We start from the raw sequence: 22,763 nt of genomic DNA, 5'->3' as shown, positions 1-22,763 counted from the left end.
CTATGTCCTGAAATCACACATTTTGAGTTTGCTGCATTAAAGCTGCCGAACCAATGAAGAGAATGGCTCAACTCCTTCAGTGCTGAAATAAATAGCTGACAAAGCCCCATCTTTACTGCTGCAAGCCAACAAGCTAACAGGAGCTAGCATTCTTCGGCCCCACTCCAGGGGCTGTATGTAGAGCTCCCCCTACAGGTTTGATGGGAGACAGCTCAGTAGATATCTGCAGCTTATAAGCAGATGCAGCTTATGTGTAAGTTTCCAGTTTTTACAAATAATTTAGTGGGTGTGGCTTATAGTGAGGTGCGCTCTATAGTCCGGAAAATACGGTATGTGTAAAAACAGTTATGTCCGCATTTCTTACACTTAGTCTGTTTTACACAAAAGCAACTTTTAAAGGAGATAAATAGCTGTCAAAAAAATCTATGACATAGGTGTCCGAATTTGTAAATAAAGTTGATACATGTTAAGAAATTAATTTATTTTTTATTTGCTCTCGCTGTCAACTCAATATCTGATTCGAATTTGTACATTTATGATTAATAATTGTGAGTTTGTTATATTTACTCCCAACATATGTGAGTCGTAATCAGAAACGTTATCAAAAATCTTTGATTTGTACCAATTTTTCATATTTCTATGAGTTAACAATGAGGAACTACTGGATTTTATTCACATTTATTAACTAATATACACATTCAGACACCTCGGCATACATTTTTATTTTTTGACAGCTATTCTACACCATGGAGAAACCAGACGCCTAATTATCTTGATTGTGTCTAAAAATCTGACCACTATTTTTAGTAGAAATAATGATTTATTTCAATGAGATGATTTCCTGTCTCAGACTTTAATCAGTTTTTAGGCGGGTTGAGCTTATGTTAAGTTAGCCTTGCTGAAATTGATATAGAAATTTGAATATATTCCTTCATTAGAACATCCTTCTCCTGGAATCAGCCTGACTTTGGTTCTTCTTGGAAGGTTCAGTAGCATTAGAACTCAACATTATATCTCTAAGAGAGCCTGGTTGATTCAGATAGTTGGAACTTGGGCTACCTTCACACTGCGAGCAAATGTGACCCAGATCCAACGTTCGCCTGCCTGTTTTTTTGTTTTTGTTTTTTTGGTTCATATGCGACTCGTCCAGTTTTTTCACAGCCATCAGAATGAACAAATCCCAATCCTTCCACCTCCAAAAAAAACCTAACTGTGGCACTTCCATATGTGGTAGTGAACCTGCTACTTATCTGAAAGTTTTTAAATCCTTGCAAGTTTTTGAATTTGAATATGAGTTCAATGCCACGAAATTTTCTGAAAATGGCAAAAAAAAAGATAGACATTCTTAGAAGTCCTTAAATGGAAATGTCTATGGACTCAAAACCCAAACATTTACGGACTGTAGCGTTTTTATGGACATAAGGGTTTAGAAAAAAATGGCCGTCCAGACTGGAAATTTTTCATCTTAACATGATTGTTGGAATATTCTAAAAGCATCTATTGGCTCAAAGAACTAGATCACATAGATGTTGGTGCACATGCACACTCTGTTCAGTTTAGCTCACACAGAATAAAAAAAAGCAAAATCTGAGAAAACAGTAAATTTACTCTTGCTAGTTTTTTCTTTATTTCCCTTTGCATAAAGTGTTTTTTGTTTTTAACAATAATGGAACAAAATTCTCCCAATACTCCTTTGTCAGATTACAATTTTATTCCAATACTGCTGAATCTGATCAGATTATTACAACTGTTACCTTTACATTAGACATTTTAAGTCCTTTATTCCGGTACTGATGCCTGTTTAAATGAGCTAGACGTGATACTTTAAGGGGTAGCAGAAGGTAAATGCTGCTGTTCATTGTTCCTTAAATTTAAGGAATGATGTTAGTTGAGGCGTGGGAACCCTGGTGTGAATGTAGCCTCGTAGTCAGAACTGGTTTTAGACATTTTTTATTAAGTTTTCTGAATGATCTCCTACTTTTGAGCTCCTTCCTGAAAGTTTCTGAATCATGAATTTAAAAAAAATATGTGTATTCCAGTAAATCAGCCAGTTTAATTAAACTCTACCATCTCTGATCAGAGGAGTTAAAGATCCAGCTAGAATCACACGCAGACGTTCCTCATGACTGGAAAAGTGGGAATTCTCTGCAAACTACTAAAGGCCATTAAACCTAATGTTCCTGGTTGTTTTAAGGTTTAAATGGAAGACATCAATTGATGTAAATTCTGATTGACCCTATAAATACCATTAAATATGGCTCACTGTGGTGCATTTTTTCTCAGCAACTGAATTACGCAAATATTTAGGACTTTTCACTGACAGAAGTTGAAGTTATTTTGCATTCTGTCAGAAATCTATGCATCACTATAAGGTCAATATGTATAATATTTATATATTTAGGGTCTATCATGATGTAGCGGTGTGAAAAAACTCCCACTTGAACCTATTACAGTTGTGCTGCTGTATCTTTAAGAAAGATCAATGTATGCAAAATACTAATAACTGCAATTATTGCTGAATAATAAATCCGATTAAATGCACTATTTGAGGGTAACACAGTTGAGATTCAAGCAATCAGTTTTTTGTTTTGTTTTGTTTTTCCTTCAACAGATCCGCTGCAGTCAGAAGTAGTTATTTTCGGAGTGATTAAGTAGTGGCGATGTAGTAAGGAGAGTGTGGTCCAACATATAAAAGGAGGATATCAACCCTCCAACTGAAACAATTCATTCCTATTCATCCTTAGATTTTCCTGTGTTGAATCAATGTCCGTTTTCTTTAGACTTGAATAGTTTAATCTGAAGTTACTGTTTCATAATTATTGTTAAAAAAGCATCTGTTCTCACAGGAGAGACGTTTGCTGTATTTCTCCACTGTGGTTCACCTCTTTTCTCATCACACTGTTATATCTAGTCGTGAGCACAGGTATGTTGGTTGTAGTTGCAATGTATCCCCACTCCTAAATAAACCTTTATGCTGCTCTTCAAATCATTTTTTTGGTCTTGTCATTCACTGAAGTAAGATGTGGAGTGGGGGTCAATGTTGAACTAAATGTAGAATGTTACTAGTGGTTATTTATTGTTGAGAAACAAGAAGGAGAGAGTTGAGTGGCTAAGATGATTTGCAGGAAAAAAAGGTTTCTTGATCTCTGTGGGTTAGGTTTACCTCATCAAACAGATCAAATTGTGGTTTAATGGAACCAGAATTAGACTTTAGAGCAGTATTTGTCGCATTGCTTTCCATTATGGTGCAGAAGTGATGGAGGCAGAAAGAAACGTTTGACATTTATATGGATTATATATATACTAAAATAATAATGTATCTCATAGAAGCAGAAAAAAACATCTTACCAAAGAACTAAAAACTATTTAAGAGCATCTCCTTTATTTGCTATAACGGAACAAGTCCTCTTTGTATTCCTACAATTCAGTAATAACTGCAACTGCAAACATTGACATCGTCAAGGAGTATTTAGATATAAGGGAAGTGAGTCGCCTGATAGGACAATGCAGAGGAGGGACGTCTGAGCAGGTTTTACTTAAGAATAATCTTCTAACTTTAACATGTGACCAGTTAGAAAAATGTAGATAAAAAAAAAATTAAAAATGCACAAGAAGAACCTACTACTACTACAGCTACTACTTCTAAAGCTTCCTGAAAGATGCAGAAGAAGCGCCTCCTGAAACTGTCAATGGTCTCCAACAGAAGGGTACATGTTCCGCTGAATTAACTCAGTCACAAACAGCACTGTGGGGGGATTTTGGTTTGAGTACAGAAACCTGCGTCATCTGGTCAAAGTGAGAAAGGGAGGAATAGATATTTGAGGTTCTTAATTAGAGGAATTTATGTTGCCATCATATGAACAGCAGGGGGTTCAGGAAGCAGCCTCCCCTGCTGTTTACTCTGATGACACACAAATGTGTCCCCAGGTTCACCACCAGTCATACTGGGAAGTTTGCAGACGGCACTACGGTGGTGGGCCTCATCATAGACGACAACGATCAGGACTACAGAGAGGAGGAGGAGCAGCTGGTGAGTTGGTGTAGAGACAACAGCCTGATCCTGAATGTGCAGAAAACGAAGGAGATGATCTTGGACTTCAGGTAGAACCGGCCTAACCACGCTGCAGTAGAGATGGTCAACATCACCAAATTCCTGGGGGTGCACATCTCAGACAACCTCACCTGGACTGTAAACACCACCTCACTGGTTAAAAGGGCACAAACGTACTCGTACTTCCTGCAGAGGATGAGGAGAGCCCACCTGCCCCCGCCCATCCTCAGCACCTTCTTAAGAAGCACAATAGAGAGCGTTCTGACCAGCTGTCTCTCTGTGTGGTGTGGAGGCTGCAGAGCCTCAGACTGGAAGAAGGTGAGAAGAGTGGTGAGAACAGCAGAGAAGATCATCGGGACTCCTCTTCCCAACTCAGAAACACAGAATCAATTCTCCATTTTAAAATGCAACCCAAAACCCATCTTTTCAAGATTGCCTATTCTCTTTAAATATCAATTTCATTGTCACAGCCTCTGTATTTTTTTTTAAATGTTTTATTTTTTCTGACACAGTTTTTATGCCTTTGTACGGTGGCCTTGAGTGTCCAGAACTGTGCCTTTTTAAATAAAATGTATTATTATTATTATTATTAAAGACATTTCATCCCAGTGCTGCGTGTCACGTGCCCGTAACATCATCAACTGACCCCTCACACCCCCACCATGGACTGTTCTCCCTGCTGCCCTCTGGGAAGAGGCTTTGCAGCATTCAATGCAAGACATGCAGGTTCTGCAACAGCTTTTCCCCCGCTGCCATCAGACTGTTGAACTGCTGAAACTCTAATCAAGTCTCAAATCATGCATCACACACATCACATTTGCACTATATAGCAAATTTCAAAATCCCTTTAAATAAAACTTAATGTTTCTACTGCATTTAAACCATATTATTCTGATCACTGCTACACTTTATAAATAGAGATGTTAATTTCACTGCTGTAAGTTGCTCAGTCACTGTTGAAAAGCTTTATGCATCGATATTTCGTTTTGCATGTACTCTTTGCACATAAAATGACAAATTTGGTCTAAGACTTGCCATATTTGGAACCAAAGAGCGAACTTCAAGGTGGGATTAAGCTAGAAAAATATTGATTGGATCCAGATACAGATTACATCTAGGTTCAGCTTCAGTTGTAGGTAGGGGAAAACTGGCTCCCACAAAAATGACCGGAAAAAAAGAAAAAAGATTGTTTATTATCAGGCACCTTGCAGGGCTGCATGATGTTGATATGCGGGGGCCTCGCAAACACACTACATGAAGGCGAGTGAAGATGGCGGATGTGTTGAGCGTTCTTCGTCAGTATAACATCCAGAAAAAGGAAATAGTCGCTAAAGGGGATGAGGTGATATTTGGAGAGTTCTCCTGGCCGAAAAATGTCAAGACCAACTACATAATCTGGGGGTATGTCAGCACATTAAACACATTTAAATCCTTTTATTTAGGCCCGTGTCTCCCTTTACGCGACGACGTTGGACTGGCTAGCCACTTGATGCTAAAATGCTAACAACTCCTCTCTAAGCTCTGAACTTTAAATTGTTGATTACTTTAGCTTCATACGTCAATAACTTGCAATTGACATTGTGCTGCAGTTTTAACCCCTTTGTTTTGCCTCGACATAGTTGTTTGTACTTTATGTACATTTGTTATATTCAAGAAGCTAACGTCCAAACTTGTGTCTCAGTGAGGTGATGCTAAATTAGCGATACCAGCTAGCTCCGATTTGTGTTTCATGAAGTCGGGGATTCATGGGGATATTAGTTATCTTTTTGGTCATTATTCTGTGAATTGTAACTTTTTAGTTTCCGAAGAAGACTTCCATACTGTGGCTCAGCCAATAAAGCTGTATCCATCTTTAGAGTTATCGTTTATAGTTGTTTATGGTTAAACAGAGCCAGCTGAACGTTAGTAAGTTGTGGTTTAATGATTGTAGAGATTATTTGATCTCCTTAAGAAGTTTGAGTTTTAATTTCTTGCTTTTGGATGTTTTCTCCATCAGTACTGGCAAAGAGGGCCAACCCAAAGAGTACTATACTTTGGACTCCATTTTATTCTTGCTGAACAATGTACATCTGCCGCATCCATCGTATGTCCGAAGAGCTGCAGTAAGTTAGAGCCCTCTGTCAGGGCTGCAAATATCTCTCTGTACCTGTGAAAGGCGTGTCTATTCATTACATGTCTGCATGTTGATTATAGACAGAGAACATCCCTGTTGTCAGACGACCGGATCGAAAGGGATTGCTGTCCTACCTCAATGGAGAGAGTTGTAAGTAGCAGCAGAAAAGTTTTTGTTTCTTGAATGTATGGGAAGCTCATTATTTTGTATCATATGGGCCATGCTTTTCAGACCTTTCATTCTTTCTGTTCCATCTACTAAAAGCTGCCTCTTCTCACCTTTAAAGCTCAGTCGTACTATAAATTACATGTGTGCAAATACACCAAAACTTTGTTTTATAAAAATCAGTTTAGTGTTTGGGAGAGCTGGAGGGTAGTGCATTCATCTTTACATTGGATGTTTTCCCTGGAAATGTAGACTTCCAACACTCTTTGCTGAAACTTAATGGTGTTTTCACCCAAACTCAAATAGTTGTTGATCTTGCATCATTTTCCTGTTCAGTTTGGTAGGTCCTCTTCTATCAGCTTAAACCTCTAAGATGCATTTCTTTATCTCTTTTTATTTAGCAGCGGACCCCTTCCATTCTTGGAGGGTTGTAAACTTCATAAAGTAGATTGTAAATTAAACTAACTCCTCCATCACTCCCCAAGTTTTGAATAGGTATGCTTACTGCAACAGGGCGTTCAAACCAGATGTGTTTTTAGCACCATGGTTTACAAATGATGTCTGAAGTACAGCATTGAGGAGGGTAGAGAGGTCCAGTGGCATGATGGGGACATCAGTAGCATTTCCCGCTTTAGGAGCAGCATGTTTGGAGTATTCAATTGTCTAAAGCGCAGATCCATGCGTCTGGAAATCTGAACTTTTGCAGCTGGACGCTGGACAACAAATCAGAAAAGCTGATCCAGGAGATGTATCATTGAGATGGACACTAAACGCAAGCCTTGATCTCTGCTCCTGCAGAGCTGTCAGCATAAAGCTTTAAAAAGTTAATATATTTATAAGGTAATACAATAAAAGCTGATGTTAATACCTATGTTTTATTATCTCTACCATTTAAACTAACTGTTATGATGAGGAAACATCTAAAACGTCAGACACTGGTCATTTATGACTATTATTATAATTTTTCTTATTTAAAGGTGGCGGGTGTTGCTTTAAGCAACAAACTTATTTTCAGCACTAAAGTAGAAGTGAACTGTCATAGCAGGTTGTCGCCTCTAGGTGTCCTCAAAAACACGCTGACTGTGGGGTAGACAATATTATAATGGAGAACACAAATGATATCCCATCATTACTGCTTCATACTAAATGGTATTTTTCTCTATTTCTCTACCGGCCAGTGGATTTATGGTAGCTTCAGGTTAAGGTCGCATGTTATCAGGAATATTTACTGTATCAATTTTGATTAACCCATATTTTCTTAACTCTTCTTTTTGCTCAATCTTCTCACCTTTCTAGGAGATTTTAGCATCTCAGTCACTGAGAACAGACACCAGGGTCCATTTTACAAAGAGTGGTTAGTGGCAGATCAGGGGAAGTTCTGGGGTAAATTACTGCAGGGTCAGCCTTGGCTTTTCCTTTTTTAGAAAGATGAGAGCTGTTTGTAAAAACTCAGTTAGGCAAAACTACTATTTAGCCGAGATCTGGATCAAACACTCCCTGAAGATAATCCATCTGAGGAGGGTAATTAGAGCGCAGTAAGATGTCTTATCTTTTCTAAAGGAATATCTCTTCTCTGTTTACTTCAAAGAATACGTCTGATTTGAATATTATCAGCAAATACTAAATTAGATTCATGTATCAGCATTTTTTCATGTTAATGTGTTTGCTGTACGAAACGTTAGCAGTGTGAAGATGAACTGCTACACCTTTTGATATTTAGGGCATCCTTTCATTAATAGCTGCCTTTCTGTTTGCTAGCTGGTACTACTTGATGATGACATGGCTAAGCAGGAAGGCCTAATTAATGATGTGCAATTTGTGCATATTTTATAAAAGCTCATTTTCAGGTTCATTAAAGGTAAAAGTTCTGAGTAGAATCAACCTTGTCTAATACAGTCATGTTCTTTTACAGCGACATCGACGAGCATTGACAGAAGTGCTCCTATAGAAATAGGTCTTCAAAGGCCAACACAAGGTATTTCATTTTTATTCTATTTTTATATGGAAAGAGCTATTAAAATAGTTTTTCTTTTATTTATCTGCACCGTAAAAATTCTTTAAATGTCTTGGTAATAAATTGATTCTTTTTCCCTCCCAAGTGAAAAGAGCAGCGGATGAAGTATCTTCTGAAGCCAAAAAGCCAAGGATTGAAGTAAGTTTGAGTTTATTATGTCTAATGGATAGTTTCACCCATAGGTGTTTATGGGAGGTACAAACTGGCAAACATAACTACTGTTTTAAATGTTTTAAACATTTTCATTCACATTATAACAAATGCTATTAGAATCAGTTAGTTCTGACTTCCTCCGGCGTTAACGTGCATACAAAAAACATTTAAGGTTAAACGTTTCTATAATAAGAAAAATAAACATGTTTTTCTTCGGCATTATTTTATAATACGGTGCTTTATCAGTACAAAATGCAAACCTGATGATTTCAGTTCTGCACTAGTGAATTTGAATCGGGATGGATCATGATGCAACTGTGGAGCGTAGACCCAATGTAGTTTTTTTTAAGGTTCAAGTCCAGATGTTAGGACATTGGTTTAGGTTAAACAAAACTCAAAATGTTTGCATGCAGTTAAAACAAAACAAAGAAAAAGACCAGTTTAAATCTATCAGAACCACTAAACAACACATTTGTCTCATTGAAATGTACGGCAGTATTCTCACTTTGATATGGGGAAATAAGTTCAGTTAACGGGACTTTTTATTGATACTTTTTAAAATTTTGATTGTTCTACTACGATAACAGGACTTCAGTTTTTAAAGTCGTAGGGAAGTCATATTCAAATTTAAAATAATTCTGGCTTAAACATGTATATAAATGTAATCTTCATCAGATGATATTGTCCCAAAAGTTAGAAAGTTCTGCAACGGTTGAAATAAGAAACCAGAATCCTTTCCTTCCCCATTGAGTTCCGTCCCAGTGTTCACTGGGATGGACGTCTGTGTCTTCGGCAGGCGTAGAGCTAACAGAACTGGCAGCGTTGCGAGGCAAGGGCTCAATCATGTACGGCTGGAAGCCTTCTACACCAAACCAAGCTTCTGCCGCCCTGGCGTCCTCTTCCACAACATCTTCGTCCCCGCTTTCCTCCTCTAAACAAAAAATATTTGCGGGAGGAGACTTATCCACGACCTCTGACACAAAACTCTCCTCCTCTGGCATGTTTCCGCTGTCCATAGCGTTCCTTGACAGTGTCAATTTGATCCATCTTATCTATCAACTTATGATTAATAGATGAGCGACTTTGGAAAAAAAATATAAAACAAAGAAAGAAAACCTCTTAAGACGATATTTCCATTAACATAAGGAATTTGCAGAATTAAAAAGAAATCCTGATTAGATTTGAACAATTTGTTGCTGTAGTTGTACGAAATACTGACAAAATAAACTAGTTTAGCTCCATAGGAAACCAATAGAAGTTAACAGACCAGAAGTTGTAAATCAAAATGTATTTCCGTCTACATCAGAAATATGTGACTCAAATGAACATGAGGGATAGAGATATGGAGCTTAAGATAATAATAGTGGTAATAATTGAACTTTATTGATCTCAAAGTGGAGAAATGTGACCAGCATTTAACCCATCCCTTTGCGGAGCAGTGGGCTGCCATTGTTTGGCACCCAGTGAGCAGTGAGGGGTTTAGGGTCGTGCTCAGGGACAAAGAGTGCAGACTGTGGGGAATTTGGGTTATTCACTGCCTACTTGCATCCTTCTCAGAGCACTAGCTCTAACCACTAGACCAACACTCCCCTCAATTGTCTTTTAATTTTAAGAAGTCTTTTAATCTATGTTCTTATTTGTTTGCAGCCTAAAAGAAACAGAAGAAACATCATTTCACTATATGGTATCCCTTTTAAGATATTCATATTTTCTTCAAAACAAGAATTTGGACCAAAAAAGAGCTTTATTTTATTATGAGGTGGATTTAGTAATAGAAGTAAAGCAGTTTTGCCTTTAGAGTTGATACAAGTAGTTAAAATGGCTGCTGTTTTATCATTTTAAAATAAGTCATGTTTGGATGTTTTATGGGCAACTCATTTTCAAAGAAATGACAATAACTTCTGGTATTGCTTTGACCTTAAGGATGCAGAACGAGTGCGTCTGGATAAGGAGCGTCTGGCTGCACGTCTGGAAGGCCACAAAGAAGGCATCGTGCAGACAGATCAGATCAGGTACTATGCCATATATGTCAATGTTTATATCTAAAAACATTAAGGGATTTACACCGAACTCAATAAATCAGATTCTTTGAAAACAGAGACCGTAAATCTTGTTCATCTTCATCCAGATCACTTTCTGAGGCCATGTCGGTGGAGAAAATCGCAGCCATCAAAGCCAAGATTATGGCCAAGAAACGTTCGACCATCAAAACGGATCTAGACGATGACATCACGCTGAAGCAGAGAAGCTTCGTGGATGCAGAGGTGGATGTCACCAGAGATATCGTCAGCAGGGAGAGAGTTTGGAGGACCAGGACGACGATCCTCCAGAGCAGTGGAAAGGTCAGAACTAGGGCTGGGCAATTCATTGCATTTGCAATATAATAGCAAATTTAACTAAATGCAATTTTTCTTATCGCACTTAATTTTGGTTGCATTAGATTTAACAAAAGACATAAACAAAATGTGTCACTGCAGCTCTTTAGGGGGCAGTTATACAGTTAAAGTGGGTTTTCTGCCACATAGAAAGGTAGAGGGAGTTGCAGCTAGCATTCAGTCCGCGCATGTGAGTAGAACTAAGCACTTTTTTTCACAAAGGTTACAGTACAAAATCAAGCTTTCAGGGCTAGGGCTCAGCGATATGGCCTAAAAATAAAATCAAAATTTTTTTATTATTCCAATTACAATTTTTTACAAATTACGATTATTATTAACTTCCATCCGATCATCGGCGCTCCGTTGTTCATATTTACATTAAACACAGCCGTACGCTTTAAATGGCACCGATTAAACTTTTATCAATATAGACTTGTTATACAGTCTTAGAAAGCGTAGATTCTCCACAATTCAACCACCAAGTTAATTTTATGGAAATAATCAGCAGCAAAGCACATTTGATAAAGATATAGCAGCGTATTAAATCAGAATTTTTAAAAATAAAGATTCGACTTCCTACCTTTGAAGTGATCCTCAGGCCGTAGTATAGATCCAATCTTAAATTTGTTATTTTGCATTTGTCTGTAAGGTCCAACTGATAAAAACTAATCTAGCATATTTGCAATTAAAACATTCAATGATGAGAAAAGTTTATTTATTACCATCAAAAAAGTCCCATCCTTATAACTAATGCTAACAGTTTTGCTAATTACCCTAGCTCCCACAAACATTTCCAGTTGATGTTTGGTATGTTTGTTTTCCTCACCTTCCAACCCAGGCTTCTAGCTGAGGTTTAGGGTTTTTCATCCCAGAGAGACTGGCATTTTTCTTATTCTGCTTCATGCCTTGGTTTAAGATGCTGAAAAGGTTTGTAATGCTGCTGCCTTCAACTGCGACTGCCTTTAGGCAAATGTTGCAGCGTGGGGTTTGTTGCTCCAGGTCTGTTGTAGTAAACCCAAATCCGTTCCAAACATAGGATGATTTTATTCCTTTTTTCTGGACCATTTTCCACTCTCACCGGTGAACTTGATATCGCTTGTCGAATGGCACTGTGGGAACAAAACTCCAGCTACGGAAGCTCTGGGAAACCAAAATTGCGGCGTTATACAAAAAAAAAGTATTTATTTCGCACACAACAAAAAATTTGACTGAATTCATTGAATGGAGATTATATATATATATATATATATATATATATATATTAGGGCTGCAACAACGAATCGATAAAAATCGACTTTTAAAAGCGTTGGCAACGAATTTCATCATCGATTAGTTTTGTCGTGCGATTATTGCGTCATCCGCCGCGCCGTCATCACTGCCTCTTGACTGAAAGAGGAAGAAAAAAAAATACGGCAGAGCGAGTCAGCGCCGCAGGTGCAGTGTTGCCAACTCACCGACTTTTCAGACCCCTCCAGCGACTATTTTTCAAAAAAGCGACTAGCGACAAATCTGGCGACTTTTTTCGGTGTCACTGGCGGCTTTTGGAGACTCTTACGTGAAAGCATGCATCGTTCCTACTCTGCCGTGGGGCGCATCCCCCACCCCAACCGCGTTTTCCCGCAGGAGTCCCTCTCAGTCAGAGCCTCAGCGTCCAGACTGCAAATGAAGCGCGCATGCACCGGGATTGACGGCGCAAATTGATCACAATAATTAAAATAGCCTGCGCTTTGTAAAGCGAAAAAAGTGATAACATGCAACTTTTTTCAAAAGAAATTAACATGGCACGGAACCACCATGTTTGTTTGGTTTTAAAGTGGGGAAACGTAACGTTAGTTTCTCAGGTAGCTCATCTGATGCTTTCCTTACCGTGTTATAAGGGTGTGCAAAATAATCGTCAAATCGATGAATCGTGATTCTAATTTTTGTGATCTACTGCATCGATTCTTGAAGGCAAGAATCGATTATTATAAAAAAAAATGAACAAATAAAATACATTAATGGTTGGCGCACATCAATCAAACCAATCGGAATACAACTTCCAGTCCAGCAGATGTCGCTGCGAATGTGTTGAGGCCTGCTGCTTTGTGTCACAAGCATGTCCGGCCGTGGGATACTGAGACGAGTCATTCGTAAACAAAATATGGAGGAGACTGAGAAAATTCCCCCCCCCCGGCTCCATCACATTTCAAGTCAGATGCTTGGATGCATTTTGGCTTTAAAAACAAAGAAGGTAAAAACGAAATTGATATGATGCACGTAATTTGCAAAAGGGGAAATGTCATACATTTGAATGTTTTGATTTAATTGGTTTAAAGGACCACTAAGGCCATGTAAACGGCACTGATTATCCTCATTTTGTTATTTTAAGTTTGATGAATCCTAAGATCTTTTTGTCAGTGTGTCCACGCCAGTAATAGTAATATTTCGGTCCAGTATTTGTTTTCATGGCAACACCTCCAAAAGTCATTTCAATAAATACAGCTATGTATGAATTCAGTTGCTTTCAGTCAGCTGCATCTTTTTCTTACAGTGTTCAGTGAAAATATCGCAATGCATCGCAATATTTCAAGTATTGTGATACATCGTGATAGAATCGCATCGTGGCATGTGAATCGTGATTCGAATCGAATCGTGACTTCTTTGCCAATACCCACCCCTACCGTGTTAGTAGGTTACAGACAGTGATAAGGTTGGCTACTTATTTTACTTTTAATTTCATTTGAATTAGCTTAAGCAGCGTTTATATTTACTTTATAAATAAATTAACTTGCAAATTATGAGGGCAAGGCTTTTAAAGTTTAAATCTTCTGGCGAAGATAAAGTAAAGATGATCCTGCAATTTATGGAAGTAAAACAGAATAAAATCCAGCAAGATCAGTAATATGTCAATTAATTATCTGCCACATTCCCATGTAAATATCTGTCTTTGGAGGATGTGTTTTTTAGCACCCCTAGTTCTCTCATTTTTATTCCAAATACAATTTATAATTTGAATCACAGGGCTATTTTTATCTCTATGGTTAACTATTTTCTCAAGTAGCAACTTTAACTGCTGTACTTTCCTGTCTTAAAAGGCAGAACTCTTCTAGTCTAAAAAAAACTCATTTGTTGAAATGGGGCGGCCTATTGTTTGAACCCCTTAGAGGCTTTTAAAAACAGAATTGTCTTTTTTTGCGCTTTATGAAACAAAGTAGCCTATATTTTGTGGATGTACAGCTACTTTTCTCATGTAAGTTTGCATAGTTTTAACACAAACATTTATTTTTCATATTGCACCAGTACAGTTAATGAGCAACCTTTACTTGTGTGCTTGTTTGTTCTGTCTATAATGTTTATTTTGGAATAAAGAGGTTAATATAAAAATATTTTTTGTCCGATTCATCGATTAATCGAAAAAATAATCGTCCGATTCATCGATTTTTAAAATAATCGTTAGTTGCAGCCCTAATATATATATATATATATATATATATATATATATATATATATATATATATATATATATATATATATATATATATATATATATATATATAATTTTATTTTTTTTGGAGGGGGTGGGGTTGTCACTGTAAGATAAAAATTTCTTAATGCACTAGTTTCCCCTCACATCTACTTTCAAGCTTTCACAAAAAACTGAAACTCATGTATAAAACATCTACCAGCTTTTAGTTGGTGCAAAGGAAAATCGAAATAACATTGCATTTGAAATATTAGACCAAAATACTCGCAATTTTTATCCAAATCATTCAGCTCTAGTCAGAACCTCATTATGTCCCAACAAGATGAACCATAAAAGCATCTTCCTGAGAACCTTTAACCTCACATTCACCCCGGCAGCCATCACTGGATTACTGTTATCAGTATTCATCTGAGAAATGTTTCCCTCCCTACTGGCTCCGTGTTTCTAGTTCTGCTCTATAGATACAGGACATGTTGACGTTGCTGCAGAAAACTCCCCAGGAGATTGGATTCTTCTAGAATCTAAGGGGCTTGCTGAATGAGAAACGCCAAATCAGAACTTAATGTTCTGTTAAATGGGGATTATGTAATATCCACACAGGGAGCTTGACAGCAGCTTCACATATGCTGCAGTGATAAATATCTGTTCCCGCCCACGCTGGGAGAAATGCTGCTGAGCAAAACCGTAGCAGAGCGGAGCCACACTGAGAGGAGCTGCACAAATGGTCCAAAAAGTTCCTGCTCTGACCACTAGGTGGCTGCAGAGGTTTAAATAGTGTAGTCTGGGTTTGATATTTTCCACATATTTTATTATTAAAATGCGGTACAAAAAACTTTTCAATTGCAGCTCTTTCAGCATCATTAGTTTTATGTTTAACATTAAATGTCTCATTGGGATATATTTTTTTTTTTCTCACCCTTTTTTTTCTTCAGTCTTAGAAAATCTGACATTTGATAAAATGGTTTTCTTATGTTGGGATAATTATGAAAAAGGTTTTCCTTTCCAGACTTTTTTTTTTTTTGTGGTATCTTTTAGTATATCTAAGCGATAAAACTCAGACTCTATAAAGGAATTAAACCTCATTTAACTTTAATGCTTTCGGTTTTTACTGCGGCTGAAGCAATTAATCAGTTTATTTCTTTCAACTCTGTATTTTGTGTTTTTTATAATACAAAAACCAAAGAAAAAACAAGAAGAAAAAACAAAGAACAAGCTGGGGGGAGCATACATTACCATATTTTCCAAAGTTTTTTTTTCTTTTTCTTATGGTTGGGTTTTAACCTTGAACATAGACCACTTCTGCCATTTTTTCTCAAAGTCTCCTCCTTTAAGTCTCAGACGAAAAGTAAATTTTTCCATGGCGTATAGTTCGTCTAAAATATTTAGCCATTGTTCAAGCCCAGGTGGGTCACTTTTCAACCAATTCCTTGTCAATGCCTTTTTGGAAACAATCAGTAATATTTTGCAGAGGTAAATGTCTTTTTTTACAATGACTTCATATGACATAAGTCCTAGGTATACAAAGCTCGGATCTTGGGGTATAGATAAGAATAAAATTTCCTCTACTGTCTGAATGACACTGTTCCAGAATAACTGCAGTTTAATGCATGACCAAAAGATATGGGAGTGATTGGGATCTACATGTCCACACCCTCTCCAGCATTTCTGTTGTTGACTAAGTTGTTTAGATTTTATATGTGGGGTGATAAAAAAAAATGTATTCGATTTTTCCATCCAAATTCTCGCCATCTTCTTGAGCTGGTTGAAGATTGTTGTGTTTTACACATGGAGGACCACTCACTCCCAGTTAATGTAATGTTGAATTCTCGTTCCCACTTTTTTTTAACATAGAATGAATTTCTGCCATCGCATTTTTGGAGACTATTATACAACTTTGATACAATTTTTGAGGGAGTTCCACCATATGCACGTGTCAAGCGTATAATCACCTCACTAATTCCTTCTGATAATCAGTTTATTTCTGATCAATTGATTTTTAAAATAATTAAGTGGAGTATAGAAATCTTAAAACATGCTATTAGCTAAAAAAAAAACCCACCCAGGGTAGTTATGCTTACACTATAAAAGATATAGAAATATTTTGCATTCCAGGTTAAAAACCCTTTTGCCTGTGAATAATCTTTGTCTAAAACAATTAAAGTGGCACTTTTTTAAGCGTCCTCTGCTTTAAATTTTGCATTAAAATCTTCGATAAGGCACCTCTTGCTGTCTGATTGTTGGGCTAAAAAAATAATCAAGACATTAATTGTTTAAGAAAGTAATCATAAGTTGCAACCCTTCTACATTAAAACTACACACTTTTTCAAAAATCAGAAATGTTTTTTTTTTTAAACATGGGTTTATTAACTTGTCATTTCTAGTTGACACTTGGTTTATTTTAAAGTGGTATGCAGAATTTTTTTTCTTTTTTTTGTAAGGAATGCTTATTTCTTCTGTACTTCTTTTTCTCTAATGCAGAACTTCTCGAAGAACATCTTTGCCATTCTTCAGTCGGTGAAAGCCAGAGAAGAAGGCCGAGCGCCAGAGCAGAGACCAGCACAGAACGCCACCCAAGTGGTAATCCCTTTGTTTAAAACTGGAAAGGTTTTAGGTTTTTGAAGCAACACTAGGATTTGTCAGGATGAGTGGAGATTATGTTTCAAAACCATTGATAAAGTGAAACCCTTTTTATGCAGGACCCGTCTTTAAGGAACAAGCAGCCTGTCCCAGCAGCCTACAACAGATACGATCAGGAGCGCTTCAAAGGAAAAGAAGGTGACTCCGCCTTATGGTTTCCTTTGCGTGTAGTACAGAACCCCTTTCACCTTCTTTATGAGTCACATCACCACACTGACGTTGCATTATAAGCAAGTAAATGCTTTATCTGATGCTGCATGGCTCCATAAAAGCCAAAAAAAGTTAACTTTCCAGCAGCCAGGAAACTGACAATGCTGTAAAATGAGATTAAATTATTTTTATTTAGTTTTGTTTCTTAAAGGAATATAGATCTTTAAATGTTGTATTATTAGCCTGCATTGTATCTCTGTTACCTGCAGCTCATTGGCCTTTCTTATCTTATAGAAACGGAGGGTTTCAAAATCGATACCATGGGCACTTACCACGGCATGACGCTTAAGTCAGTGACGGTAAGAAGAGCTTCATTGAAGCCACATTGCAATTAGTTCTAGCCTCAGAACCACAACCGTACATTAATCAACATGTTTCTGCTGTGAATGGAAAAGATACAAAATAAGAAAACTAAATTTATCTGCTTATCACTGCAGAGTAAAGCCCAAAACAATGAGAATGTCTCAATATCTTGAACATCGTATTGCTGAGCAGCGCCATCTTTGCTCCAAGAAGCAGCGAAGCTGTTTACAGCAGGCGTTATCACTGTACACTGAAAGCAAAATCTAGCCACATATATCTTGTTGTTGTTCATAACAGTCCTGATCAGAGTTTGATAAGTTCATCCTGAAAATCATGTGTATTCTTTTTGGATCGGGTTCTTAAAGGGATGGGGAAATCATATTTAAATGTCAAATCATTCTGGCTTAAACATGTATATAAATGTGTTCTTTATCAGATTATATTCTCCCACAATTTAGAAATTTTTTTTTTATCTGTTTTTATTATTTTTTTTATCTTATGCAGGCCAGTTAGTTATACATCAGCTTGTACACCTAAATTCGGCCGTATATCAACGATCATCTGTCAAATTTTTTTTCGTCATTTTTTGATTCATATGTCTCAGTTAATATACGCAACGGTTGAAATAAGAAATTAGAATCCTTTCCTTCCCTCCCATTGAGTCCCAGTGTTCACGGGGATGGACGTCTGTGTCTTCAGCAGGCGTAGAGCTAACAGAACTGGCAGCGTTGCGAGGCAAGGGCTCAAACATGGACGGCTGGAAGCCTTCTACACCAAACCAAGCTTCTGCCGCCCTGGCGTCCTCCTCAGCAACATCTTCTTCCCGCTTTCCTCCTCTAAATAAAAAGTTTATGACGGAGGAGACTCATCCACGACCTCCGACACTAAACTCTCCTCCTCTTGCATGTTTCCTCTGTCCATAGCGTTCCTTGACAGTGTCGTTTCTAAGTCACCAATTTAGTGCTACTTGGTTCCAATGGAATTTCCCATTGGGAACCTGCTAGCACTAAGTTTCTAACTGGTTAGCAAGATGCTGCCACGACACCGCCCGTAACCAAAAAAATGCTTCCTGCAGCCACAACAATCCAGCCCCCTTGATAATCGACCAATCACATTCACTTTTTCACTCGTGTAAAGTCTGGCACCACAATTCAGAAATGCCACCTTTGGAACACTCGCTTCCCTTTGACTTTAAAGCCTTAACTGATCTAATATCTTAAGGCGGTGCTGATTATGATCCAGCATTATCTCTGGAGAGAGACCAAACAAAACCTTTACCTTCAGGCCAAAACTGGTCCCCCCCCTCATAAACATGTGATCCAGAATATTCATGATTGTAATGTTTTTATCAGAAAAGTTCAGTGTCTCGTTCTGCTCTTAGATGTGTACTTAATCACTGTTTTACCACTAGCTCAGCTCTCTGCAACATTGAAAATCCAATCAGCCATTTTACCCACCTAAACTATCAAATATTACAAAAAGTTTTATATAAAACACAATTTTATTAATTAAATAACAACCAACAGTTTATTTTTAGTTTTAGTTTATGCAATAAGGAAAAACATTAGCATAACAGGGAAGCGTTGTGTTTCTTCAATACGATATTATTTGTTGTAACAAACGGGATAATAACAAGAAAAATAGATCACATCACATATTTCTGGTTCTTTTAATGTCATTCTGTTGTAAAAACGTAGTTTAGATATAAGAGCCTCTGTAGAGGGACTGTAAACATCTTATATGCCATCTTTAACACTGGCAGGTTCTTTCAGCTTCTTTAACGGCTTGAATTTAGTTGCACGTGTAATTCAGGTTGACTCCCAAAACAAATGATTGCATTAAAAGCTAGTTTTTGGAAGTCATTTTGTTCATAAGTCATTAAAACTAAAAGGAGAAAAAAAACCGATCTGCCCCGTATTTCCAACTAAAGCCTCAGTCTGATGCCTCTTTCAAGCACGCAAATTACTCCCAGTAAATCAACTGGTGAGATTTTTACACTGTATTAGGAAACAGTGGAATGGATGTTCCTAATATCTCCTGCAGGGGGCAGTAATGGGACCTTATGGACAAAGGACATTGTTTTGAGGACCAGAATGTTCACGTTTTGGGAAAAAAAGATAGGTGGTTTGAGAGCGGCATGAAGGAAGCCATCTTTGTTAAGAAAGAAAAACAATCTTAAACAGAGGGGGTCGACTCAGATTTTAGCTTTAAAAAATTGAGTTGATTCCTTCCCGGTATCACCGCAACCTCCACCTCCTTACAGGGGAACAGAAGACCTCGCCTGTTCGGCCAGGCCAACAATTTCCTCTAACGACCCCCTCTTCAGAGACATAGACAGGTATGGGGTATTACAGCCTAACAAAGAACCCGAACGACCCCCATTCCAAAGAGGCAGACCCAATTATCTGTTTCAATTTGTATGTTTCTAAGCCAAAACAAGGCTTTGTTTTTGGTCCACTCTATAAAGCCTCGAACGCTATTTCTGACATTTTTAATTGAAAAGCTTCGAGGATAGGAATCCAAATGTCTTCAAACTTGGACACAAAGTCCAGTGGATTTTTTTATTCTTTTTACTTTTGTTGGAATAATGTGAGGGAGATAACTTTAGCTGATCAAGCTGGAGCCTGAAGAAGTCAGTAAGTTAATGGGGATCTAGCATGATGGCTAATTGCCAGGCAACAGGTGCCCTGCTGGTGTCAGCCTCAGTAAGTGATTGCAACTAGCGTGGTCGCTAAAGAGTGGTAGAGGCCGGCTTGTCATATATAGCCAGAGTCTTGACAGCTCATCATTAAATGTGCCTACTTGCTTGATAAAATGTTGCTGAGTTTAAAAACATGTAGCTGTATCCGGGACTGTTGCAACGTAAACATGCAAATCCACTCCCCACCTGGTAATGTAACCGCTTTATTCACACTAGAGCGGTCCCAGTAGATGAGTGGGCTTACTGGGTAAGTGTTAAAGGGGCTTTATAAGTTTGCTGAGAAGTTCTCCTTTTATAAAACTGAGATAGATTTCTGCTGGTTTTGTCATTTTATATTTTTCGTCATCTTTTACTTTCGTAAAGTTGGCCCAAATTATAGAGGAGTTGATGAGTGCTAGAGCTGGAGCAGAAACTGCTGGTTCTGGATTAGTTCCAGTCTCATAAAGTAGCTGCCTGCTAACCAGTTAATCCAAGGCTGCTCTGTTGGAAATGTTCGTTTCACACTGTACAACAAAGACATTTATATTTTACAGACACATTTATCCTCGGTCCAATTCAACAACACAGAACTAATTTCACCGGTTCTGCGTTGCCTCAGTCCTGTAGAAATAGTTTAACATTAGTTGAAAATTGACAATTTAGCAGCATCGTATCTCATGATTAACTGGATTGTCCAAAGATATGTGGTATTTTTACTGAAGTCCGCTGGTTTTGTCAGTGTTTCAGTAACTGCTTGTCTCGGAGTCTGGAGTGCGCTCTGCCCGCTCTGTCTTTGAACGTGTTGATGCAGGCGTTGTGTTTGTTGCTCTGGAGGTGATGCCAGTACTTGAGCAATTCGTTCGGATGGAATCCGTGCGACGTTATCAGGTGGCTGTACTTGCAGCTGGAGTACGACACCCGCCAGTGGTTGAACAGGAAGCCGTTGGGAGGGGGCGTGGGCTCGATTTGGAGCTCGGCCAGGCAGATTCCCACGTACACGTCCTCCAGGTGCAGGCGGCGAATCCTCAGGGAGGTGCGGTAGATCTTCCCGGCCAGGTCTCCGGAAAAGACGTACCCGGTCCCGGAGCAGAAGGTGGGATACTTGTCCCCTGGGTAGAGTTCGGGGGGCATGTACCACTTGCTGTTTTCATTCCGGTTGGGGGCAAAGCCTCTCATGTTGTTACCTGTGAAGTAGTTCTTCCTGGGCTTCTGGTCTGGCCTGAGCAGCTTGTAAATGAGGTACTCTGTGTTGACAAACATGTCGCTGTCGGTTTTCATGACGTAGCTCGCCTCTGGGCAGTGCATCGCCACCCAGTTCATTCCCATCAGGGTCTTTATGGTCAGGTTCTGATAAGAATCCAGGAAGTCTTGCTGGATGATGTCATGATGCCTCCGGCTCTCTGCCTCCACCATCCTCTGCTGTAGGAGTCCAAGCTCTCCCTCTTTTTTCCCCAGCAGAAACAGTCTGATGAACCCCACAGAGGGGAAAACGCTCTCGTTCCCCCAAGTTTGCCGGATTGCGTTCCTTGCTTCCACCTGACGAGCTTCGGTGGAGATCAACAGCACTAGAAAAGGGGGTAGTCGGTTCTCTGTGCATTTCTGCGGCTCGTTGATGATGTAAGGGAAAGGTCCGTGGCTCAGGGAAACATTGAGAACTCCCCCATGGCTCTGGCTGGTGTCGGCGGTCAGCTTCCCCTCGATGCTTATGTTGCCTCGATGAAAAGAAACGCCATTCCTCTCCGATGAGCTGATGTTGCCGTCTGCCTTAAAAGTAGTCTGAGGGACAATCACAAACCTCCAGGCTCTATGAGCGGCGCTGGCGTTCCATTTGTTGCTGGCGAGGTGAGGCACAGTACCGCCGTACACCACAGGGTAGCCTCTCCACCACGGGATGCCGGATCGGTGGACCAGGAACACGAGGAAGCCCAGCAGTGAGAGGAGATACAGAAGTTTGGCTGTGTGCGTGCAGCAGTGGCGCCGTCTCCACTGCATAGTTCTGCTTTTTCACACAGCTGAGCTCCGATTGCTGAAGTGAAGTTTGTGACGGGTTCCCTCAGGGCCATTCACCTTGCATTATTTCACTGAGGCGTGTGTGGTTGCCAAGAGAAAACCTAGGAGACAAGACAGAGAGTTAAGTCGTTACAGATAAACGGTGTCTGAACCGGATTTAAAACGAGGGATCTCAATAGATGGATAAAGGTCTTTAATATCAGCTGCTTTAAAGCTTTATGTAACATGTTTGGAGTAGGGATGCAAGTTTTCAATTAATTAGTCTGAAGTTAAGTGATCCTTTTGATTGACTAATGATTAATTGATAAGTGGCCTTTTTTTTTAAAGCCAACATGAAGCTACAAGAAATTATAGTGCAATTTATTTGTCTGAGAAATAATAATAATAATAAATCTTTTTTTCCTCCTCCCTACCATTAATCAATTTTATTTATTGACGTTTTTCCTCCCTTAAATAAACTGACATAAAGGTCCTGGAAAATGAAAATTCTAAGTAAATTATTCTAGGTCTGCGTAAATTAGTTGAACATTGCCAGAAAAAATAACTTCTGCCTAAATAAAACACAAAGAAAAACATTTACATACAAAAC

The 22,763-nt window shown here is 38.6% G+C and overlaps 2 protein-coding genes across 2 annotated transcripts in view; one reads left to right on the top strand and one right to left on the bottom strand.

Annotated features, from left to right (window-relative positions):
* The first annotated feature begins 5,287 nt into the window (after positions 1–5,287).
* cdc73 (cell division cycle 73, Paf1/RNA polymerase II complex component, homolog (S. cerevisiae)) overlaps positions 5,288–22,763 on the top strand; it is a 40,314-nt gene continuing 22,838 nt past the window's right edge. Inside the window, exons 1-10 of the mRNA XM_038283531.1 lie at positions 5,288–5,452; positions 6,048–6,153; positions 6,245–6,314; positions 8,242–8,304; positions 8,429–8,481; positions 10,420–10,508; positions 10,625–10,838; positions 16,813–16,911; positions 17,031–17,109; positions 17,416–17,480. Of these exons, the coding sequence (XP_038139459.1) occupies positions 5,322–5,452; positions 6,048–6,153; positions 6,245–6,314; positions 8,242–8,304; positions 8,429–8,481; positions 10,420–10,508; positions 10,625–10,838; positions 16,813–16,911; positions 17,031–17,109; positions 17,416–17,480 (969 nt within the window). The 5' untranslated portion in view covers positions 5,288–5,321. The remainder of the gene's footprint in view (positions 5,453–6,047; positions 6,154–6,244; positions 6,315–8,241; positions 8,305–8,428; positions 8,482–10,419; positions 10,509–10,624; positions 10,839–16,812; positions 16,912–17,030; positions 17,110–17,415; positions 17,481–22,763) is intronic.
* Positions 20,372–22,314, bottom strand: LOC119782532 (beta-1,3-galactosyltransferase 2-like). Its single transcript, XM_038283532.1, has one exon. The coding sequence runs from the start codon at positions 22,154–22,156 to the stop codon at positions 20,900–20,902; it is 1,257 nt and encodes a 418-aa protein (XP_038139460.1). The 5' UTR covers positions 22,157–22,314; the 3' UTR covers positions 20,372–20,899.

The sequence above is a fragment of the Cyprinodon tularosa genome, unplaced genomic scaffold (genome assembly GCF_016077235.1).
Source record: "Cyprinodon tularosa strain WSP-4 unplaced genomic scaffold, ASM1607723v1 ctg195, whole genome shotgun sequence".
In the NCBI taxonomy this organism is placed as follows: domain Eukaryota; kingdom Metazoa; phylum Chordata; class Actinopteri; order Cyprinodontiformes; family Cyprinodontidae; genus Cyprinodon; species Cyprinodon tularosa.
The sequence above is the reverse complement of the archived record's forward strand: the minus strand, read 5'-3'. Positions and strand labels throughout refer to the sequence as shown.

What these genes read in the sequence shown, in the direction of transcription:
- LOC119782532 (XM_038283532.1), bottom strand. Translation starts at nt 22,156, where the DNA reads ATGCAGTGGAGACGGCGCCACTGCTGCACGCACACAGCCAAACTTCTG.